The sequence below is a fragment of the Bolinopsis microptera genome, chromosome 9 (genome assembly GCF_026151205.1).
Source record: "Bolinopsis microptera isolate Bmic1 chromosome 9, MBARI_Bmic_1.0, whole genome shotgun sequence".
In the NCBI taxonomy this organism is placed as follows: domain Eukaryota; kingdom Metazoa; phylum Ctenophora; class Tentaculata; order Lobata; family Bolinopsidae; genus Bolinopsis; species Bolinopsis microptera.
In genome coordinates this window covers 14280033-14304564 of record NC_087080.1, presented here as the reverse complement: position 1 = coordinate 14304564, position 24532 = coordinate 14280033, and the positions used below count along the sequence as shown (strand labels likewise).

The following is a 24532-nucleotide window of genomic DNA, read 5'->3' as shown; positions in this document are numbered from 1 at the left end:
CGTGGAAACCACGTGTGAGTGAGACAGGAGCGATATTTGCTATGATAGTACCTGTCCTATTCCCTGTGGTAATTTTTGTGTTCTTTATTATTATCAGTATTAAAACAGGCATTAACAATGAAGGTACCCCCTGGACACTTATTAAGCACACGTACAGGTCTAACACTAATCTATTGTACACTAAGAAACTTTTACGGAGTGCTAAGTATGAGGATATTAAAGGAAAGTTAAAACTTAAAAAGAAGGAATCAAAACAACACAGTAAAGTAGCTACTATTCCCGTTGGGGATATAGAAGATAATTTATTGAAAAAGGAAATAAGAAAGAATTGTGAGAGAGTTAAAGAATCTAAAAAACGTAGACATATTTTCTTCGGATGTATAACTTTACCATTACGTTGTGCACATATCCTTTCAATTTCACAACTTATTATTTTGCCACTATTTAAAATATTCTGGGATGTGGTGGACGTTTTGTCTGACACGTATTACTTTTATAAACTAGAGCGTGGTGAGTTAATAGATCCCTTAATTTACAGAAATACTCATGTTAATAATAGTATATTAGGATTTGCATGTTTAGGTGCTATTAAAAGTGTGTTAGTTGCTTTCTGTTATTTTAATGTTGTGGAGAATAACAAGGGGAGGAACCGATTCAGGGTGGTGTTATCTACGTTGGCAGCTTTAACTGTTAAATTATTGTTAGAAGATGCACCTGAGTTAATATTAGAATACTTTTATGTAGATAAGTTTATCATTGATAACCCTCCTTGGTTTCTGGTAGGCAAGGACATTGTTACTGCTCTGATTTATATGTTACCCGTTATAAAGATTGTAATGTCAGGTGTTAAAGATTTTAAGTTATTGAAGGAGAAAGACAGTTTGCAGGCATATTTATTTTACATTCCAGCAACACTAGCAAAAGGATGTATTAGTTTTGCTATGATATTTAGAATAGTTGGAATGATTATCCAGAACATGGGTAGTACTGTTAATGCAGAATGTTTTGTTGTATTCGATAATGCGTTACAACAGACACCTTTCACATTGGGTTGTTTAAACTGGTGCGATTATACAATACTGGTTTTTACTTGTTTAACTTTATTATCGTCAATACCATCAGTTATCTACTTTATCTATGAACTCGTTAAAGCTTTTTAGTAGCATTTAGTATTTACATTGATTGATAATTCTGTTCACGTCAAAAAGTACCGATATTTTATTTCAATATTAAATGCTAAGTGTTTAATGTATTAATTATATCCTGAGTGGATGTGTAAGATATCCAGAGCAGATTTTGAAATTGGACTAGTGCATAATATTATGTAATTTGTATTTTATAATGCATTATAGTGTTTAGTAGGGAGCATAACGGCTCTCGACAGACAAAGTGAAATAAGGCAAATAATAACTGGTGAAAACTAAATAAAAATTGCTAACTTCTTGCTAACTTCTTGCTAACTTCTTGCTAACTAAATAAAAATTGCTAACTTCTTGCTAACTTCTTGCTAACTAAATAAAAATTGCTAACTTCTTGCTAACTTCTTGCTAACTTCTTGCTAACTAAATAAAAATTGCTAACTTCTTGCTAACTTCTTGCTAACTAAATAAAAATTGCTAACTTCTTGCTAACTTCTTGCTAACTTCTTGCTAACTAAATAAAAATTGCTAACTTCTTGCTAACTTCTTGCTAACTAAATAAAAATTGCTAACTTCTTGCTAACTTCTTGCTAACTTCTTGCTAACTAAATAAAAATTGCTAACTTCTTGCTAACTTCTTGCTAACTTCTTGCTAACTAAATAAAAATTGCTAACTTCTTGCTAACTTCTTGCTAACTAAATAAAAATTGCTAACTTCTTGCTAACTTCTTGCTAACTAAATAAAAATTGCTAACTTCTTGCTAACTTCTTGCTAACTTCTTGCTAACTAAATAAAAATTGCTAACTTCTTGCTAACTTCTTGCTAACTTCTTGCTAACTAAATAAAAATTGCTAACTTCTTGCTAACTTCTAATAAATTATCATGAGAACTGTACAACGGGAAATGTAAACAGGAAAATCAAATATAAACGGGAAATGAAATGTGAGGACTACACTCAGTTTGTTTTTTAAAGACTTCAAAATTAAAAAATTAAAGACGCCTCAACAGGTCTAAAAATAGATCAGATGTAATAAAGCACATTTCACACACTGACCTTACTCCTACCAGCAAATTTAAAAACGGGTTGCGATGAATTAAAGACGGTGAAGCCTTCGCCAAAATTAACCGTCTTTATAAAACAAACTGAGTGTATATTAAAGAATAAATAGTTTGTCAACTGTTGAGATAACGAAAGCATATTATTTAGAATTAGTAGAGTCTGCGATTTGAGGTTTAACCTCGCAATTCTCCTTACAATTCTCTCTGTTTGGCGTAACCTCACCGCGCTCCATCTCTCCCTCAGGCGTAACCTCGCCGCGTAGAATGGCCCTGTCAAAAGGTTCCAGCGAGGCGCGCCACTGCTCTAACTGTATCTCAACGTCCTGTTTAACGTCCTGGTCTGATACCTGCCGAGGAGAGTGAGCCTCACAGTACTCGAGATATCGTGTAGGAGGATAGGGGGCGTATAGTGACAAATCTGTTAAATCGGGGGGAGCTGGAGTTAGCATCTTCTTCAGCTCTTCATATGTGGGCACAGCTGTCTGAAACACATAGTATTAGCGCTATTATTGTTTATATCTATAAACTTATAAATTGGGATTAGATGAACAATGCGGAGTACAAAATTTGTTGTTTTACTGATGATGATTCTTGTTTCGGGATTATTAAATCATCGATCAGTAATTTGGATTGAGAAAGGTTTAAACTAAACAATAAATTTAATTTCCAACCGTAGCTAATGGGTGGCTCTCCCTCTCTCTTAGCCGGTGTACAAGCTTGTCGTGGTATTCTCTCAGATCGGACAGCTTCTTCTCTCCATCTGACAGCTTCTTCTCTACGAAAATGAGATATAAGGCGGGGGCCGGGGAGGGAGGGGTACGGTGCCGGGTGGTATGGAACTGATAAAAAACAAACAAATTTCAATTATTTAAAGAAATAATTGACACTGTTATTTGAATTTGATTATCACATGATTACATTACCCAACTTACCAGTTTTCTCAATATCTATGATAATTTCCAAATCCTCCACGTCAGTGTCCATCGCTAAAAAAGTAAAAATGTCATGTAATGTTATGTGATATCTTCATTATCTTAACCAAACTTATAATTACGGTATCATGATATTTAAGACCTATAACAGCGGGGGGGGGGGGGGGGGGGATCAGGTACTAATTAGTTAAAAACTAATTTTGAAAACAATAAAACAACCGTTCTTCGACTTGTTAAATATTTAAAGTTCGGTACGGTCACTGGCTCTTGCTAACTTCTTCAGACTGCCAACTTCTTCAGACTGATCTTTACAGCATTATAGATTGGTCCCTATGTAACAACATGAAGTTACACGAGCAGAAGTTCGAACTCCTAAACCACCTACACAATAAGAGGAACTTATCAAGTGAACTTCCCTTCTACGTAGAAAGTCTCCTCTACAAGGTTTCTAGTGACGTCACTCTTTATCCCGTAGAAAACGTTAGAGACCTTGGTGTAAAAGTGTCAAGCGATCTGAGCTGGTCTAAACACGTCGGGGATATGGTCACCAAAGCTAGAAGTAAACTGTCTTGGGTGTTCAGTGTGTTTAAGACACGGGATAAAGTGGTTATGATGACCCTCTACAAGTCTCTAGTCAGAAGCTTATTGGAGTACTGTTGTCCGCTGTGGGACCCAGTCAAGACGACAGAGATTCAGCTTTTGGAGGGGGTCCAGCGTACCTTTACAAGCCGCATTGGTGGTCTATACAGCTTAAACTACTGGGAGAGGCTAGCTCATTTGAAGTTAATGTCCCTGCAACGGAGAAGGGAGAGATACATCATCTTGATGATGTGGAAAACGTACCATAACGTTGTTCCAAATAGCTGTAGCATCGAGTTTGTGGAAACATCCAGATATGGCACTAAAGCAGTTGTTCCTTCTCTATCAAAGTCGAGTTCGATGAGAAACCAGACACTGTACGATAGCTCGTTCGCAGTAAAAGGATCCAAACTGTGGAATAAGGTGCCGAGTGAAGTGAAAGCCGAGAAAACGTTTGCCAGCTTCAAAGTCAGTTTGTCTAAGTTTCTTGCTTTGATACCGGATAACCCTCCGGTTTCCGGTTATACGTGCAGCTGGTCGAATTCCTTGGTAGACTACACGCCATCACGGTGGTCAGACATCTGATGACCCTTCCTGCTACGAGGATAAACCTTACCAAGTTACCAAGTTAGTAACTTCTAATCAATTATTATGAAAACTGTACAACGGCCCGTTGTCAACGGGAAATGTAAACAGGAAAATTAAATATAAACGGGAAATGAAATGTGAGGACTACACTCAGTTTATTTTTTAAAGACGCCCTTGATAAAGACGGTGCCTTCAAATGAACGAAAATTAAAAACTGCAAGAATTCAAGATTGAAAAGTTAAAGACGGCCACAACAGGTCTAAAAATAGATCAGATCATGTAATAAAGCACATTTCATACACTGACCTTACTTCTACCAGCAAAATTAAAGACTGGTTGCGATCAATTAAAGACGGTGAAGCCTTCGCCAAAATTAATCGTCTTTATAAAACAAACTGAGTGTATATTTAAGAATAAATACGTTTGTCAATTGTTGAGATAACGAAAGCAAATTATTTAGAATTAGCAGCACAAGAGATTAGGGCAACGAACAAATTTGAAAGCCACTGCGATACTGATAATGTGCTACCTATACTCCAATGACAAAACAGAGATGTCACGTGGGGGTCTTTCCGGAAATGTTATTGGTCGCCAAACGTATTCAAGCAGTGGCTTATCGCAACTACGGAAACAGATAAATATAAGATAATGCAAGATAGCGAGCTTATCGTACGGTAAAAGGAACTGCTAATATCAGGTGTTTATTTCTGGCACTACAATTACCAGAATACGTGATGCTCCTATTATAAAATAATACCCAATCGGATGGCTGTATTATTCGAGTTTAGTAAACTATAGACTTATAGAGTAGGGCTACCGCTACATTTCCATGGTTGATATGGCAACGTTGACACCCTGAGGGGTCCTTTTTGTGTAATATACTGAGAACGGCCGCTATCAGGTATTATTGAGTGTTATCTTGGATTTATCAAAGATTCTGCGATAGAATATAAAATGATAAATAGTCAACTTGGCCAATAACAAATAAGCAAATGCTTTCGACTTCTAAATGTCGTAGAATATTCTAAATTGAACCAGTGTGTTTAAAAATAAAAGAGAAAAACTTTTAGATTGTATAATTAATTAATCAATAAATAAAAAAATTTTCAAAAATATTTTTCAGAGCTACTGCTCTGAAGGTCAGCCGCAGCTTGATTTCCTGCCCACCGCTTGGTATTGGGGAACGTCTTGGCTTTTCATCTTCAACTGCTCCTGTAATCAATCCACCGTGGACCATGAAATAGTGGCACAGTTTACTCACTTCTAGCGGGATGTGGCCACAAGTTACTTTAACGGGAAAAACTTCCTCTTTCTTTAGTCTACACATTGACCATTGTTAATGGTCTGGCCCGGCGCGCGCTACTTCGTAGCACTAGCACTTGCCGTCGGGCCAACATTTCGAGAAGAAAGCGGCGCGCGCTACTTCGAAGAAATTTAGACGAGTAACATCCGTCAAGTCTACACACTGCACACGAGAAGCGATCAATCTTTAGCGACTCAGCTGATGTCTCTAGCTCCACTGTTACACGCTCTCCAGGTTCCGCCTTTGTCCAGTCAAGTAGCTTTGTAAACATGAAATCCTCGAGATGCGGTCGCAGCCGTAAATTCCAAAATATGAGTATCATCAGCTCTTGTGTCTTGGAACTTCTTTTATCTCGGAAGCGTGCCATTCTCAACGTCAGAAAATTGGTACACAGTAAGCTAACGATGACGACTCAAACTGCAACAGTAAAGAAATAATAATTTACTGCCCTTTAACACTAACAGTAGCTATCCCGTTGTAGCGCGATGCACTACTGGGTCGCGCGCGCATCAAATAATGCTTCTCGCAACCACAGTAGTGTGCAAACCAACATTCGAACCACCAGCAGCTGGTGGTCAATTTCCTACGAACGCGACTTAATTTTGGTTCAGACTGGAGTCGAGCGCTACGTTATAGCTGTATATATAGCTCGTTTCACGACGAAATCTTCATTTATTGAGTTTGTCTGTCGATTATGTTGGAGTTTGTATTTTTAATTTTGTACTCGAATACTGTTAATTTATTTTTATTAAATAGTTGTTTTTCGTAACAGCACACTAGTACGTGATTCCTTTTGTTATTCTTACATAATTAGGAAGATTTTAAACTTCAATACTATAAATAATCAAATATTTACGAACACCGATCATCGGTATGTACCCATTATGCATTATTGGTATCGAAGTCTTATGTTGAGCTGGATATCGAAAAATTTCAAAATGTAAGGCTGTAATTTTGTACTTGTTTAGGTGTAGAACTAGGATTAACAACTTGATTGCTAGGAGCTAGGAAGAGATTTTAGTAATGATGACCCTTTAAACTTAAACTATATCTCTAGTGCACTTCGATCGGTTTTCTTTTCAATTTTGATAAAACCTAGTCGTGATCTTTGTTTCAGAACTTCACTAATTTATTAAGTTTTGTAGTTTATATAGACGGAACATGAGCAGATACCATTTGATTAATTATAATATATCCGATTTGAAATATTATTCTGTCGGAGTTTGAGTTCAACATGGACACATTTATTAACATCCCGCATGAATTTGTGTCGTCTTTACAATTTTTTGCGCTGAATTTGTATGCTTATTAATACTGCCGCTTGATATCAGTAGCTGCTTTAAAACTAGAGTGTATAGCATGTGTATTATACGATGTTTCCCACGTAAAAATCGCAGGTTGTTTTGGTGCGGCTGGGCACTCTACTGGTGATTTTTTGATTTGAAACTTTTACAAAATAGCAAGTATACAAATGTACAGCAATTCGAACAAACATATAAAATGGGCCGAAATGTATAAATGCTAAAAAGCGTGGGTCAGTGAAACAAGTACAGAGGACAACTTTCAGAACAAGAGTTTTTTGGCCGCCCAAAGTCTCAATAACATCACCTCCACCTAGTAATAAAATTATGAAATGTGAAAAGTGTGAAACAATCAAATAATAATGTATGTATATAATATAATTGTCTCTCAAATACAGATAACGTCCGTTAACTCTTAAAATACCCCTACAAGTACATATTATACTGATCGGTGGTGTCCGAGAAACATGAATTACGTCATCATGGTGTCTTCTTAACCCGGCTACAGACCTTCCCGTTACGGATGTAGTGGTCGAGATGAGTCTGTTCAGCCCTCTTCTTCTTCAGGTCAGTTACCACGTTCTTCCTTGCTGCACGCTCTTCACTGGATCTATCAGGACAGATCCATACATTTTTGTGTGCATCAGCCATCTTCAGTCTCCCTGTTTTCATCAGAATCTGATGAACTGCTGTTGAGCTTGGGACGGTGATCTTGACTGGTCGGATAGCCGTACCTGGCCTCTTCCAGCCGACTCTAGTCGCTTCAAAATGAGGTTTCTCCCCGATCTCCTCCAATAGTGCGGTTACCAGAGCTGGTAGCTGTTCTTCATCCTCTTCTTTCAGACCAAACACTATCAGATTCTTGCTCCTGTCCTCCTCTGCAGCCACACTCTTCATTACATTCTTCAGAATTTTGCTGTTGCAGACCGCGCCACTTGTGCTGTTCTTTTGTACAGCTGCACTGTAGCTCTTAATTCCTGTCTCCACCGTTGTTTGTACTGTCTCTTCAACTGACGTCTTAAACAACTGTAGTTGTTCGTCCTTCTGCACTAGCAACTGGTCCTGCAACCTGACCATCTTTTCCTTGTCTGCTAGTGCTTCCGTCTTGAGGCACTCAACGATTTCCATCATAGCGCTCATCTGACTACTCTGCCGTCGTACGAGGTCTGCTGCTTGCATAACCCAGTTTGCCATATACCTTTTATAGATAGACGGAGACATGAGTATTTCCTGGTCCATATTTCCACGAATTTCGAAGTTTTCTGACACCAGAGACTGAGAAAAACTTTGACATAATTTTCAAGTTTGATATGACCTAATAACTACCACATTTACAGGAAGTATGGTAATACATTCTTGTCAGCTGTCTGGGCAAATCTTCTCTCGCAGAATTGGATTAAAATTTAATGTATTTTATTTCTCACTTCCAACGATGTCGCAATTATTAGGTAAAATTTGAAGTTATTTTGAGATTCAATTAATAAATTTTAGATTGCAGCTTGATATCACTTAGTATGTACATTGTACTCGGTTGCAAGGGTAGAACTTATGAGAATACTATCATAGTATTATTGCACTATACTATTATGGGTTCATCAAAGTTCGTATCATGATTTGTCACAATTAAACCATCGAGTCACTTGAGGAAACCCGTTAAAGCTCGCAATTGGCGACGAGATAAAGTTTGTGGTACCTCTAGATGTTAAGTTAACTCTTAGGCTCCAATCTTCCTTACTATACCTACCACTCCTTCTTCCTTGATAAGAAGTAGATCCATCTGGAACAGTGAGCTGCTTCTTCCCTTCTATCCCGTACTAGCCTACTCAGCTCTCTCCAAACCGTGAACAACTACTCCCGGTGCTAGAACTTTAACCGCATAATTATAACAGCACAATTCTTTCGCTTGAATCTCAGTCTGCTGTAAGACTGCTGTACCGGTAGAGTTTTTACTTGTATGATTCAGCAATCTGCTCTTTAGATGGTACCGTTACCTCCCGCCATAAGACTGTGCCGTCTTGGTGACCTTGAGAATATCATAAGGTCCGATATATAAAAGCACTATCCAATATCGAGACCCACTCAGGATCCCAAACCACGACTCCTTTCGGTCGTCTGTACTTGCTTTTTTCCTCCCAGCATGGACTAAGTCAATGATACTGTCTTACATCGCTGGCCTTGTTCTTATAAGTGTTCACTCGGCGCTCACAAGATAACATGTTCAGAGATCTGTTGCAGAACCTTGTCGTGCCGTCATTTATATACTCCTTGACTAAGAGCTACTTTACACCTACAGCAAAAATGTGCTAAATGATACCCATCCTCTCCTCACATTACTGTACTTGCACTTACCATCCTCATCTTCGCCATAGAGGTGGTTAAGAGGGTGACGTACACAGCATCTAGCACGAATCCAATAAGTGAGTCTACAGTGCGTGTCGAAATACATTGCATGTACCCTTATATATTAACCCATTAGGGACGACGAGTTTTAAAGTTTGCCGATTTTGATGCCGTTTAATACACTAGGTCACTTTACAGCAAAAATGAGATATCCAAAAAAGCTAATCTGTATCTCGTTTAGTTTAAAAGATACAGCTATGGTCGCATACGACCCACTCGTCCGGGTCGCAAACGACCCATCACGGTTTTTCGGCTATTACTTCTGAAACAAAGACGTTAGGATAAAATAAAAACTGTAGCATAAGTTAAAAACATATGGTCAATACTGTGTGACTCTAACTTTTTAAAAATAGAGAATTTGGGTCATTAACGACCCACTCGGCTCACTTGCTAATTACTACATTTGTCCATGTAACTTCTTGAATTCAGCCTAAAACATGACATCATAAGTGGAAACTCGCCTCCCAGCAAGTGATTATCATCATAAACTGCGAAAAATCGGTTAAATGGGTCATTAGCGACCCACTAGGACCACAAAATTGATTAATTAAATATAATGTTGTCAAACTTTTACAAATATTAGTATAAAAACATATTATATCTTGGTCATTACTACTGTACGTTGATTTAACTTTTAAAATCGATCAACTGGGTCAATAACGACCCACTCGGAAGTTGAACCACGTCATTAATTATCAGTATCATGCTGTTCCACCATCAAGAAAGACACTCATAGGTCTTAATTCCACGCAAACCACGGGTGGATGACCACTAGCTCACTAGCCCTCCTGAGATCTGGAGTCTCAACCTGTGATCTGCACTCTGCAGATCACGTCACCCAATCACTGACGAATAATGGGCAGAATTGGATTGATAGGTAGGTGAGTTTATCAGCTGTTAGTACACGACCGTAATGTCATGAGACAACAAACAACGTGCCTATCTTTTCCCGATTCCTAAAAAGTCCAAGAAGAACTATACAACTGCTGAATTCAGAATTCAGATGGCTGCATCTACTCATTTCGCAGCTTCCTTTCTTTACTTCTTAGGGGCCGTTCACATATTACGTAATCACTTATTGGACAATTTTTACCCCCCCCCCCCTCCCTCACCACATAGCTATGTATTATTTCAAAATTACACAAGCGTAATCATTTGGAAACTCCCCTCCCTCTCGGCCGATTACGTAATACTTGGTTTCGTTTTGAAAGCTGCCTCGTTGTTGTGGGGTTGTTAATACCCACAACGAAGTAGTTGTCTGAGAGATTGCAGGTTGCAGCACCGCCAGCCAGATGGGGGGGGGGGGCTTTTTGCTTGTCCTTCTTCGCAGAGCTGTTATAGATGTAGCCATCTGAATGCAGCAGTTGTTCAGTTATTCTCGTACTTTCTAGGAATGTCAAACAGATTGGCATGTTGGATTAGAATATGCAATTTGACCGCTTTTCTTTCAGTATTTACCCAAGGTTACAGGATATCTCGTATACTTCATTCAGGGGATTTTTCTTGAGTGACATGATCATGATCTGATCACCTTGGGACCCTGGGTCTCAAGCGGTGAGTTGTAGCAGGTCGTTTACCAAGATTTGAAATTGACGAAAAAGGTTACAGAATCTAATAAGCAACAACAACAGCATGGCTATTACCTAGCAAGTTAGGAACGAGGGCCGATCTCCTTTTCTTTTGCGACACGGCCACGGTCATTTCGGTACAGATTTCCACGCACCATAGTCAGGACGCAACTCCAGGCATATGCAGTCGTGTTATTCTCGCAGCTTTTTGATGAGTGATGACTGCCCTTCAGTTGGCCCTGGATCTCAGAAGGGCTAGTGGTCATCCACCCGTGGTTTGCGTGGAATTAAGACCTACGAGTGTCTTTCTTGATGGTGGAACAGCATGATACTGATAATTAATGACGTGGTTTAACTTCCAAGTGTGTCGTTATTGACCCAGTTGATCGATTTAAGAAGTTAAATCAACGTACAGGAGTAATGACCAAGATATAATATGTTTTTATATTAATATTTGTAAAAGTTTGACAACATTATATTTAATTAATCAATTTTGTGGTCCTAGTGGGTCGCTAATGACCCATTTAACCGATTTTTCGCAGTTTATGATGATAATCACTTGCTGGGAGGCGAGTTTCCACTTATGATGTCATGTTTTAGGCTGAATTCAAGAAGTTACATGGACAAATGTAGTAATTAGCAAGTGAGCCGAGTGGGTCGTTAATGACCCAAATTCTCTATTTTTAAAAAGTTAGAGTCACACAGTATTGACCATATGTTTTTAACTTATGCTACAGTTTTTATTTTATCCTTACGTCTTTGTTTCAGAAGTAATAGCCGAAAAACCGTGATGGGTCGTTTGCGACCCGGACGAGTGGGTCGTATGCGACCGCAGTCAGTAAACAGCGTCTAGCTCTGTTTGTGAACATTTGATTATCACAGGCTTTTCATTTGTCCCAAGGAAATCGTTGCCCGCAACTATTTTGTTCTCAAAAAATAAGCCTACATAAAGTTTAAATGTCCCAATCAAGGCAAGAAGTTAAGTGAAATATTTTCCAATTATGACGACTAATCAGTCTAATTATTTAATTGTTAGTGATTAATTGGGTCTCGACTGGAAAGTCAATAATGTAGCCCAATAAATTTTGCGCATATGTGCGAAAGATTCGTGGCGTTTAGTATTTTGGTTTGTCCTCTATAGCCTCTAGAAAAGGTGGGTCGTAAACGACCCTATCGTCCCTAATGGGTTAATTGAGACAGAATTTTAATAAATCAACAAATTCTTGAAATTTAAAAAGGTAGAATTTAATTCTATGGCATTTATTGAAACCTGCTTTTTTAAAGTTGAGAATTGGTTTCAATTTCTAGAATATCACGATAATGTTGACTCAAAACTGTTTCAGGCAGCTATCAAGTCTCAAGATATAATGACATAATTTGATAGAATGTTAGTACCAACGCTATCAGTGCATTGAAGTCGAGTTCTCGATACAGGTATTATAATTAGGTTCTATCGACCGTTTTTGTAGTCTTAACTCATTTTTATTTGTTATTATACGACCAATTAAAACCTAGCAAACCAGACTTCTTTATGTGCTAAATGTTACTTTAACCTTAATAATAGCAGCATTGTGGCAGATATCCAGTTACATTTTTCCAGCCGTATATTATAAATATACAGGGTGGGCCAAAAGTCAGTGTGCAAACGTTGGCATTAATAGCTCAGTCACTGAGTGCCCAATTGAAATAATTGGTTCTGGTATGACTTACTACCACCACTGGTTCGAGAAATTTGTCAAATCGAAACATATTTGTGTTCATTGTTTTCAAAAGAAGGTTCATTTTCGCATTTATTTGATAGTTTGGATAATCGGATCGAGCCAAATTTTATTGAATTGTGTTTAGCCATTTAAATTACGTTTGCTCTAAAAAAATGAGAGTATATATATTACTCATGCAACTAAGATAAATTGAGTATAAATACTCAATTTATCTTAGTTTAAGTTCCAAGTTATATAACTCATTTTCTAAAGGTCTCGTAAACTTTAATCAATTACAGAGGGTGTGGCCTCTTTTTCACTGAAAAGACGCCATCAGATTTCATTGCATTCTGGGACCAATTTTGGTGCGATTTAAAGTATCCTACAAATTGGTGTTTACTGTTTCGACTTTTGTAAAATCACTGTAACAATATAATCTGTATTCTTATAGTTTCAACCATAATAGTGAAATAGAGGGGCTGGCCAATAGCCACACCCTCTGTAATTGATTTAAGTCTACGAAACTTTCAGAAATTTGTGTGTAATTCGGAGATAAATTAAACAAGTTGTTATCGGCCACCATGTGTAAACGGAATGTTCTAGCAGACTGTATAATACTATAACATACATTTTCTTACACACACATAATCTAATCTCTGGAATGTTGCTATGATATCAATGGCAATGTTTTGATACTGTGTATTATCATGATTATGCCTTACAGGCCGATCTTCCGATGGAGTTTCGGTTGCCATGGCAACACATCAATATGATAAAGAATTTGTAAACGCAGTCACAACTCTGTCGTGTACACTGTACGGTGCGAGCGGTTATTTTATGATAGGTAACATCTACTTTTTCAGCATTTGCGGGATGACCAGTTCACACGTATATTTTCGCAGACACAACTTCGCATAAAATTATATCCAATTATTCTATAACCAATTATCTACACGGACTTCTGTCTAAATATGAATGAAATCGAGAAAACCAAATATTATATGTTTCATCCTGAAGTGCTGAGTTCTCAGGCAGTAAAATCATGATCCTGATAGATATCGAAGTCTCCTTAAATGATTGTCTCTGCTGCTTAATATATCTGGATTGTCGTTGGGAGGCGATGCAGATTTGTTTACTTTTAAGGGGGAGGTTCTGCTCAGCAGGAGAAAGAGGTGATGCACATTTTGTATTTGTCTGACATGTAGGACTTGAGCCACGTTTCCGTAAGTGCAATAAACGGTAACGAGTGGTTTTTGGATTTCTCCTGAATAAGAGCTGAGATTTTTGGCACTTCCCATATACTCGCACTTGATGCACAGGATTCATGGACTGGACATTTAAGACGAGGCATGAGGAATAACGGGAACGTGCAGTGTATCCTCTGAGGCGGTAGGAACTGCTGGTAGTGGTATAGTGGGTAGTATATATATATTACTCATGCAACTAAGATAAATTGAGTATAAATACTCAATTTATCTTAGTTTAAGTTGCAAGTTATATAACTCATTTTCTAAAGGTCTCGTAAACTTTAATCAATTACAGAGAGTGTGGCCTCTTTTTCACTGAAAAGACGCCATCAGATTTCATTGCATTCTGGGACCAATTTTGGTGTGATTTAAAGTATCCTACAAATTGGTGTTTACTGTTTCGACTTTTGTAAAATCACTGTAACAATATAATCTGTATTCTTATAGTTTCAACCATAATAGTGAAATAGAGGGGCTGGCCAATAGCCACACTCTCTGTAATTGATTTAAGTCTACGAAACTTTCAGAAATTTGTGTGTAATTCGGAGATAAATTAAACAAGTTGTTATCGGCCACCATGTGTAAACGGAATGTTCTAGCAGACTGTATAATACTATAACATACATTTTCTTACACACACATAATCTAATCTCTGGAATGTTGCTATGATATCAATGGCAATGTTTTGATACTGTGTATTATCATGATTATGCCTTACAGGCCGATCTTCCGATGGAGTTTCGGTTGCCATGGCAACACATCAATATGATAAAGAATTTGTAAACGCAGTCACAACTCTGTCGTGTACACTGTACGGTGCGAGCGGTTATTTTATGATAGGTAACATCTACTTTTTCAGCATTTGCGGGATGACCAGTTCACACGTATATTTTCGCAGACACAACTTCGCATAAAATTATATCCAATTATTCTATAACCAATTATCTACACGGACTTCTGTCTAAATATGAATGAAATCGAGAAAACCAAATATTATATGTTTCATCCTGAAGTGCTGAGTTCTCAGGCAGTATAATCATGATCCTGATAGATATCGAAGTCTCCTTAAATGATTGTCTCTGCTGCTTAATATATCTGGATTGTCGTTGGGAGGCGATGCAGATTTGTTTACTTTTAAGGGGGAGGTTCTGCTCAGCAGGAGAAAGAGGTGATGCACATTTTGTATTTGTCTGACATGTAGGACTTGAGCCACGTTTCCGTAAGTGCAATAAACGGTAACGAGTGGTTTTTGGATTTCTCCTGAATAAGAGCTGAGATTTTTGGCACTTCCCATATACTCGCACTTGATGCACTAGGATTCATGGACTGGACATTTAAGACGAGGCATGAGGAATAACGGGCACGTGCAGTGTATCCTCTGAGGCGGTAGGAACTGCTGGTAGTGGTATAGTGGGAGCGCTGTTCCTGGCTGAAGAGGTGGATGTGGTCTGGGGTAGTGGTAGGGCATTTGAGTTTGAGGGAGGCTGGACCGGTGGTCGACTATTTCTGATAGGAGTCCGATCCTGGTTTGCATCGTTTCCAACAGTCTCCGTAACTATAACAATCCTGTGATCTGGTATTGGTTACTTAAACTTATTTAATTGAACATGGTGTTTGACGTTGGAGCTTATCACTTTACAGTTTACATCACCTTACCTGAATAATTGAATAGGATGAATACTGAATAGCATTTATTAATGCTTTCTTTACCCGGAGAACTCTGTTTTACTTGTCCCTCGGTAACACAAGACCGTGAGCCGTGACACTTAGTCACAATAATTAAGTCATAAGTCAGAAAGAAGTCCATAATTCGTACACCCATGATTATGTTAAATATAGATTGACTCCAGTCTCCATTGTTCAATGACTTCGTCAAAATGTTTTAGGAAAATGTTCACAGATTTGTTAATTTTGGACTCAAATTAACGTTGAGAAAAACTGAATTTATTTTGGAAAAATCCCGGCTAAAACCAAAATCCCGGCCGGTACCGGTACAAAATCGCCAAATACCAGCCGGTATTCCGGCTGCGCCGGTTATATCCCGGTCGAGTTCTGTCTGAGACCTAATTTTCTCTATTTCTCGTGCAATTTTAGATCAGACACAGTCATCTAAATTATTTAATAAGAAGGTTTAAATTATAAGCAATTAAAAACAGTTGGGACTATCATTGTTTGTGAGTACATATTATACGAATATAAGGTGGTTAATATAATTATAACACATTTAATATAAAACATTTAAGACACATTTTTGTATTCCTGCATTGTACTCATTAATTTAACTAGTAATATTATATAAAAACCACATTTCTATTTGTACAGGGAGCTGCTGGTAAACTACCGTCGCTATACATCGACTATGACTACAATCCTACTTTTAAAAACAAACTACATACATATCTCACATTTGCGAGGACTACTTCATCACAAGCAAAAAATCGACATTGGTAAATAAAGGTAGGTTCTTTTCACTGACTTCGTTAAATGAGTTACATATTTTCACACAAATTACGTGCGTGATCATTAAAGGGTTGCTTGTGTGCAGTTACTTCTGGGCCAGCGCCACCCTGTTGGGAGTTTTCACATAAGTAAATTTGCCGATAATACAATTTTACTCATTCTGGACATGTTACCTATATTATCATTATACTAGTATTTCTTCAGGTCTGTCTTCTATAACCACGATGAAAAGAAAAGCTGGGCGAAAACATTTGAGACTGCAGATTGCAGAACTGGAACACTCTATTTGAAGACAGTGGCTGCTGAGTGCTGAGCTGCATCAAATCTATCAGCATCATGTAACTTCGATCAGGAACAGACTCCATTTCATTTCCGACAACTAGCACCTGTTTTCCCTAGACTTACCAAGTATTAAGTAACTGCATTAGTATTAGGTTAAATTAAAGGCCCTACATCGAACAAGTCTAACAATTAAAACTTAAATGCAAGAGTGCACAATTTATCACTAAATATCTTCCTCTTTTAATTCTAATCAACACACGGTTTCGTCTTTGTTTCACCCAATCGTGCTGATAATCAGTAATCATGCACTCTGCACTCTAACTTCGAGATGTTTCAAAAGGGCTCCCGACGAGTTGAATTAGATCAATATTTTCTTTTGATACATAGATACTGATTGGGAGGTTCATCATACTATTCTTGTCACATGGTAACGATTAACGATTAGCTGATCAGCTTCCAGCATCGACAGGCCGAAATCCATAAATATAATCAGTTGTAATTTAATATTTATCATCGTCCGGATCATCATAATATTTTAATTTAAAGTTACAATTGAACGGTGTTAAGAAAGATAATTTAAGAGAAATGTTTTGAAAGTGCCTGATTTCGAGTATAAGATCTGTACTGATACATTAATTTTCAGATTGTTATTATAGTTTATTTGTATTTTTTATATTATCTTATCCGCACAAGTTCGGAAGCCATCTGAACGCTATTGCCAGACACAGGCATATATTTATTTTGGGGTATCATGCTCTCAGAAATTTCAACTCAGTCCGATATTATAGTTATACTAACCTGCATTGCATAAGGTTAATTGTCTCGCAGTCTAGTGCATAAACCTTTTATTTCGTATAAACCCTTTATTTTGATTGGGAAAACTTTAGTTTAATGTGGTTACCGTCTCTAAAGTTGGCATGATAGTTAATAAACTCTTATCTATTATGTCACTGAAGATGACGCCTTGCAACATGTTTGACGATAGCCTGTAGATTGATAGTTTGATCTAAGTATTTACAACAATTCATCTAGTTTGATTGATTCAAAGGGAAACAAATTCCTCTCTTATCTATTATGACTATATTTAAATTCAATCCTGTAAAGTGATACTCCTTTTTTAGTAATTTAAACATGTGTTTTCTCCTTCTGATTTTTAAACTATTACCGGTCACGCTGAATAATAATGACATCAGTGAATTTAAAGCTATCGTTAACATCACTCAGAAAATGCGCGTCTTTAGCGCGTGTCTTGTTGTTATGCATCAATCCTTCGGTAGATCGGCGAGATGCACCACTGTGCCTCACCGAGCTGCGAAGGATTGACATCGTGAATCAACTATCCCGCGAAGACGCCTCATCCGCAAACTTGTGGGAACAGGTACTGCGCTGAAATCTGATTTCTATAAGTATAACCAAATTGTGATTTTTATAACGAAATTATGGTAGCAACATCCAATAAAGTTACAGCCCTCCATCCACTGCTTCAAAAGTCTTCTCTAGCACATGCCACATATGAGACTTCAGGTACAACATACAAGGTAAAGTATAATGATCACCACCCGGGCACCCCCTTGGAACCTCATAATCTGACTTGGCGGGTACTTTTATTATGACTGGTAAAATTTTTGACTGGGAAAAATATGGCGGAATTTTCCAAAACCCACGGCCAAGCTTTATCCCACTCCCAGTCATAATATTTCCGAGTAAGGTACATGACTCAAATGAGTCGGGACAGAAGGACAATTAAATCAGTAAAAATAATAATTCCAAAACTGGAAGGTTTCGTATTTTAAAATAATAGCCGATGCAAATCATTAGGGCCTAGGTATCCACATTGTTGACCATTGTTATAATGGTCTGGCCCGGCGCGCGCTACTTCCGAGCGTGCTAAATCACTCTACAGTCGATCTTCGAGATTGTTCTAAAAGGGCCCCCGACTGTTGTAACCAACTCCAATCGATGTATTTTCGGACACTGATTCCTAATCACCCCCATGACATAGGGTTAAAATGCTCCCCTGACGCGAGATATTGGCGACAAACTGTCTCGATCACGTGATATGACTGTATAAGCAATAAGGAAGTTAGTCTAATTTCTCGTTAGGGTTAGGGTTTCAGCAATTGTAGCGAGATGCGCTACTGTGCCGCGCCGAGCTGCCATGAATTGACATCGTCAATTAAGGTTTCAGCATAATATGTTTTTGTTAAGGATTGGGTTAGGGTTAGGGTTGGGATCAGATTATAAGAGGGTTAGGGTTTCGAAAAGTCGTTCAGAACTGGCTAGAGAACGGGTTGAAAAATAAAATAAAAGTCACGTGACAGTTGAGTGTAGAGTGATTAATCATCATCCCGCTACTTCGTAGCACTTGCCATCGCCCCATCGGGCCAATATTTCGAGAAGAAAGCGGCGTACTGCGCTACTTCGAAAAAAATTTGACGAGTAACATCCGTCAACCATATTGCAGCTCCATGTTTGTAAATAATTGTGAATTGTGACGCAGCCATAGTTCAGTAACAGTGGTGTAACGAAGGATGCGGTGTCTTCGCAGGGCTCGACGAAAAGAATAGTAGAGGCTCTTACGGGCAAAAAGACGTGTTTTCTGCTACGAGTTTAGAGACCTAACCGCTAATTGGACACAATAGTATGATGTCTAAGGATCGATAATATGTTAAGAAGTATAAATTTGGCCTTATTAGTCACGTGCTATACCAATGCGCGTTTTAAACTTTGACAGTCTATTTCTCTAAGGCAAATAGAGTAATTATATTCATATTTTGTCAGCAATAAGATCACATTATTTTCTATTTAGTGTAAAAATATGAGCTAGAACGGACATAATCTCGCTGAGTTATAGCTGTTTGAAATTTATGATGAACGCGCGGGTGCCAATTGATAACAACTAAATGCTTTTGCGCGTAGTGCGCGTCGAAAATTTGGCAAAAACGCTTGCGGAGTGAAAATATTCAAACTTCGATAAAGTATATGAAGTGGGTTCTTCTCGGAAAGGAAAAATTTAGGCAAACACGATGTGACTATTTTTGGGTTGATTTAATACAACTGCAAAAAATTATTCAAACTTCAAGCAAAAAAGTCAAAATTTTTACCACTTTTTTGGATTTTTACCTCAGAACAAATAGAGGGATTTGTTTTATTTTTATACCATCTTGTGCGGCTGTCTTTTAGCTATCTTTATGCAAGTTTTGCCGACATGCCAACAAAATTAACTTGCTCAAAATATCAAAAAACATGGTTTTTTGGCCTATTTTTGGCCCAAAAATCGGTTTTTTGCAATTTTACCCCAGAACAATCAGTCCAATCATCTTGAAACTACTTTCAATCGATTCTACGGTCAAAAATACGTCTAGTAAGGTGTATCTGGGGTCCCTAACGTATCGAGCAGACAATGCCCGTAAGAGCCTCTACTAGAAAAGTAATTGTCTGCAAGATGCAAATGTCCCTCTGGTATCTGGGAGGCCGACGTGCGACGGCCAGGCCCCCTCACCCAGCAAAACTTATTGGCTGGTTGTCATACGTTGTGCGCGGCCCCCCCTGTATAGCAGAAACCCCTGTATAGCAGAAACTCTATAACTATAAGTATAGTGAAACGACAATGAGGGTCACGACGTGATACAGCTGGCTGGCGGTGTTACTAAAGTGTAGACGTGGTTTAATTTGAACATAGTACGGTTTGAGCTCACGCACGACCAGCGACATTAAGCTTGATTTGCATGTCCAAGCAGCTAGCACGTTTCAGCTTGTCCATGGAATAGCGTGTTGTAGGTTTATAACCTACCAGGACTTACTGGGCCGCGCTTAGCCTGTCATTCCGCCTAATCTCTATTCGGTTTATGAGCATGATAGCCTGAGGTCCCCAGGTAAACAAGGACGCGCGCCGAATTGGATTCGTCGACGGTCCTGATTATAATAATTGGAACAAATATTTTACGAGTATCACCCGTTAAAATAGCGTGGCGCGCAGTACACAGTACTTCGTAGCACTTGCCGCGGGCAAGTGCTAATAATATTTCGAAAAGAAAGCGGCGCGCGCTACTAGACTTTGAAGAAATTTAGACGAGTAACATCCGTCAAAATTCAGCCAATCAGACGACAAAAATCCGCAATGGTTCTTGTTCCTGTTTAATTCAAGTACGATGCGACCAATTTATTCCAAAACAAAAGATGTATAAATGGCGCACGTTATATCTCCGCTTGACCATTGTTACTGGGCCGCGCTCAGCTTAACGGGTGATACTCGTAAAATATCTGTTCCATATATTGGACCGTCGACGAGTCCAACTCGGCGCGCGTCCTGGTAGGTTGTAAAGCTACAACGCTCAGCTTGTCATTCCGCCTAATCTCTATTCGAACATAATAGCCTGAGGAGTGAGGTCCCCAGGTAAGACCATTGTTAATGATCTGGCCCGGCGCGCGCTACTTCGTAGCTCGTGCCATCACGCTACTTCGAAGAAATTTAGACGAGTAACATCCGTCAATATCTCCGCCAAAAGCACATCCAATTTGATATGTATAAAATATGTTTATAACTTCATTGGTTGTGCGCTAAGTTGATATTTCTCGACCAAAATTGAACGGGGAATCGTTTAAAATCACTTTCGAACGCGAAGCACCTCGACAAAAACTTCTCACGCTATTGTGCTTTTAATGGAGAAATACGTCAGAAGCGTTTTTGAGCTTGTTATTCTCTTTCAAAAGTATTCCAAGTGATTTTTATAAGTGCATGTATTGACTCTAAATACATTGTAAAATAAGTTTCCTCGATTCATGAAGTTTGGAAGAAGTTACAGCAATGCGCGCAATTTGGGAGTGTGCTTTTGGCGGAGATATAACATATAAACTGCGCCTATATAAATGTTCATCAAATTAACTTGTCCATCACTTTAATATTTTAAAAATGACAAATAAAAATTCAGTTAAAACATTTAATTTGAAATTAAATTTTTCATCACTGATTACAGATTACCTAACTACGCCAACTACGTGCCGCGCACGTCTATATCGTTCCACATCGAAAGATGTAATCGAGCGCTGTAACATTAATTCTTTTATTTATCCTCGATATTACTGGTGGCTCATCGACATCGTTTGTTGTGTTTAATACTGTCATTGTGTACGACTTTGCATATCTCCTCAGGATGTTGTAATGATACAAATCTTCCGATTAGAATCTTCCATTCATGTTGATATTATATTTACCCTCAACTCCCTCCAATCGTGGAAATTCATTATTGGACTTTTCAGGTACATGTTCACACTTCACTCCTACGTCACCGGTCTTTCATTAGATCCATTCACATATCACAAGTGGTGATTGATTGTAACATGTAATTGCTCTGATTTATTTTACATTACTCTACTCTACTCTACTTTACTTTACTTAATTTACCTTACTTTACTTAATTTACCTTACTTTACTTTACTTTACTTTACATTACTTTACTTTACTACTTAACTTCACTTTGCTGATAATTTGATACAGAATTTGTATTCCCCTCACTACAGTCTCCACTAAGAGAATATAATTTGCATAAATTATTGATTTAATAATAATTCAGCTAAACAAAAAATTGCAATTTTGTGCCATTTATTACAGAATAAATAAGTTTGCAAAGAATTAATTTGATATTTGAAGGAATCCTAATTTAATGTGTAGTAACGTATGGTTGTCACTCTTTGAATAGATTAGATATAGGTTGATGGTGCAAAGGAGTGTGCTTGCTGTTCGCTATCGGTCACAATGGACTTACATCACAATCGTTACACTCGACCGATGCTACATTTGCTTGAAATTGCTTGAAATTGCAACGGCTCCATTAAATGGACCCTGTAATACACCGAAGGAGAAAGAATAACTACAGTAGTTCGCTATTTTGCTTGCATGTTCAATTTTACCCATCTTTATTTCCTTTCCGGCTTTTATAATCACTACCAGACTTAACTTCTTTAGTAGGAATAAGATTAATGAATTTATTAATTAAATTTGAAAACGTATTACCGAAAATATTTCCAAAACATTGTCCATGCTCATGATTAGACCTTGCATTTCAATGAATGTTTCTACATGTCTAGCGCCAGGGTTTTCATTTACGAGCCAGGTTTCTTATTGTCAAGTTCATGTTGCAAATTGTCCATATTTCTATGACCATGCGCTACGAAGGTTACGATAACGATGCTCAATGCGGTTGCGCTAGTCATTTTATTGTTACATCTAGCTTAGTGCCCAGTGGCAAATAGTCAGGCGTCCAGGAATTTAACACCTAGTCAAAATTTGTTGATAACCGGTAAAAAAAGATTCTTGTGGAAAAAATATTCACATTAATTTAAAATTAAATCAAAATTGGTCGCTCTCAGGGCTAACGCGATGTTACATCATTTTATCGACTCGAAGTTCGAATCGAGCGCATTCCTAGATTCCATGACTATTTCTTACCTATAAGATTGCTTGACTATTTTTTGCGCATTCAGACACCAAAAAACGCGCAGAAAACGCGAGCTATCCATTCCTCCTTCCTCAACAACCCGGAATATGAAAAAATAGTCATGTAAAATAGTCATTTGAAATAGTCATGCAAAATTTCAGCTCTGATACGCTAAAATATCAAGTTAATCTTAAACAATCGACAATCTAATATGAATCCTCCCAATCCTCCCAGCCATATTAACTGGTGAACGGTGTAAATATAGAGCGGTATTTTAAAATGTAGCATTCAAAATTTTATGGATTCAAGTTGGCTCCTTTAGTCTAGATTCATTTAGAAAATTCTCGAAGTTCGAGTAATACAGTATTCTCAGGGTTTGGCGCTTAAGGAAGCTTCACATCCGAGACCGATTTCCACGAATCAATTTAATATTGTAGCTACAAGTCAACAACAATATTGCTACTATAACAGGGGAACTCGTGTGTTCTAGGCTTAAGCAAGCTTCACATCCTAGATCATCTAGAGTACAGTGCAGACAACCCCCTCCATTATACATCCCTATCCCGCTTTAAGTCCGAGGTTTATCATTGTTTATTGTCCAATATTGTATCTAACCTGGCAGAAGCAAGCTTCAGATCCAAAGTCAGGCCATAAATATCAACACAAGGTCGAAGCCACTTTCAGAGTAGCGAATCGTTCATCATGCTGATGAAAGTCAAATCTAAGAACTCGATCTACCGAGTTAGTATAAAGAATAGTATAGCGATGTCTGTGGGCTAGGCTGTATAGTTCTTTTAAAAAATATTTCCTTGCGTTTCAAATAAATTAAAGAATTCTCAGAAATTTTTTATTTAATTTCAAAATTTGCAATTGCATATTCATCCGGTAATTATTCTAATGGATACGCTAAGCATTTGAAACTAATCTTGACCTGGGAGAAGAGCTGACCAGTGACAAGTCGGCCGCAAAGCGGCCGAAAAATATATAGCCTTTTTTTCTTCCCAAAATGGATTCCTAGTCATATTTAAAATTTATTCCACTGGGGCTTAGTGCGAGATAAATGTTTTTCCTAAGATTTTTGAACCTCTTTTAGATTAGTAGCTGTCGTTGTACTTAAGAATTCCTTCTGATATTGAGATATTGGTATCTCAGATCACGTGTACATCGTTCCTTTTTTATGACACAGTAATTTATTGACACTCACAGCTATAATTTTAATCATTGAATCAGTATTTTTATCTGTGCTCTGCGTAATGCATCACATGAATCAGTTTTTAATCTATTCGCTCTGCTTTAGCATCACTTGACTATTTAAAAAGAAATTGTTTGTTCAGGCCATGACCTTATAGTCAGCCAATTGGCCATTGCTGAAATTGAATGTAGTTTATTCGATTGTTCTACTAATGAAACACCATGTACTTAAGAATTGCAAGCAGTAAATTAGTTACGGCCACATTTTACTTGGAAATCTAGAAACGCTGTTACAATGTTAATTTTCGTTACAGCTGAATTAACTCCTCGAAATAGTGAAACAAG

At 37.9% G+C, this 24532-nt stretch overlaps 2 protein-coding genes and 1 long non-coding RNA gene across 3 annotated transcripts; 2 read left to right on the top strand and 1 right to left on the bottom strand.

Moving 5' to 3' along the window:
• Positions 1-2339: 2339 nt before the first annotated feature.
• Positions 2340-3187, bottom strand: LOC134821418 (uncharacterized). The gene is made up of 3 exons (XM_063832160.1): positions 3132-3187; positions 2871-2974; positions 2340-2681 (listed from the first exon to the last, which is right to left on the bottom strand). Exons 1-3 carry the CDS (start codon positions 3181-3183, stop codon positions 2340-2342), a joined length of 498 nt encoding a protein of 165 aa, XP_063688230.1. The 5' UTR covers positions 3184-3187.
• A 286-nt stretch (positions 3188-3473) lies between these two features.
• On the top strand, positions 3474-5565 carry LOC134821417 (uncharacterized). Its single transcript, XM_063832159.1, has 2 exons — positions 3474-4178; positions 5422-5565. Exons 1-2 carry the CDS (start codon positions 3474-3476, stop codon positions 5563-5565), a joined length of 849 nt encoding a protein of 282 aa, XP_063688229.1.
• Positions 5566-8223: 2658 nt separating this feature from the next.
• On the top strand, positions 8224-17689 carry LOC134821339 (uncharacterized). The gene is made up of 4 exons (XR_010161008.1): positions 8224-8350; positions 12214-12304; positions 16140-16274; positions 16482-17689. It is a non-coding gene; the product is annotated as an uncharacterized LOC134821339 (long non-coding RNA).
• The last annotated feature ends 6843 nt before the right edge of the window (positions 17690-24532 follow it).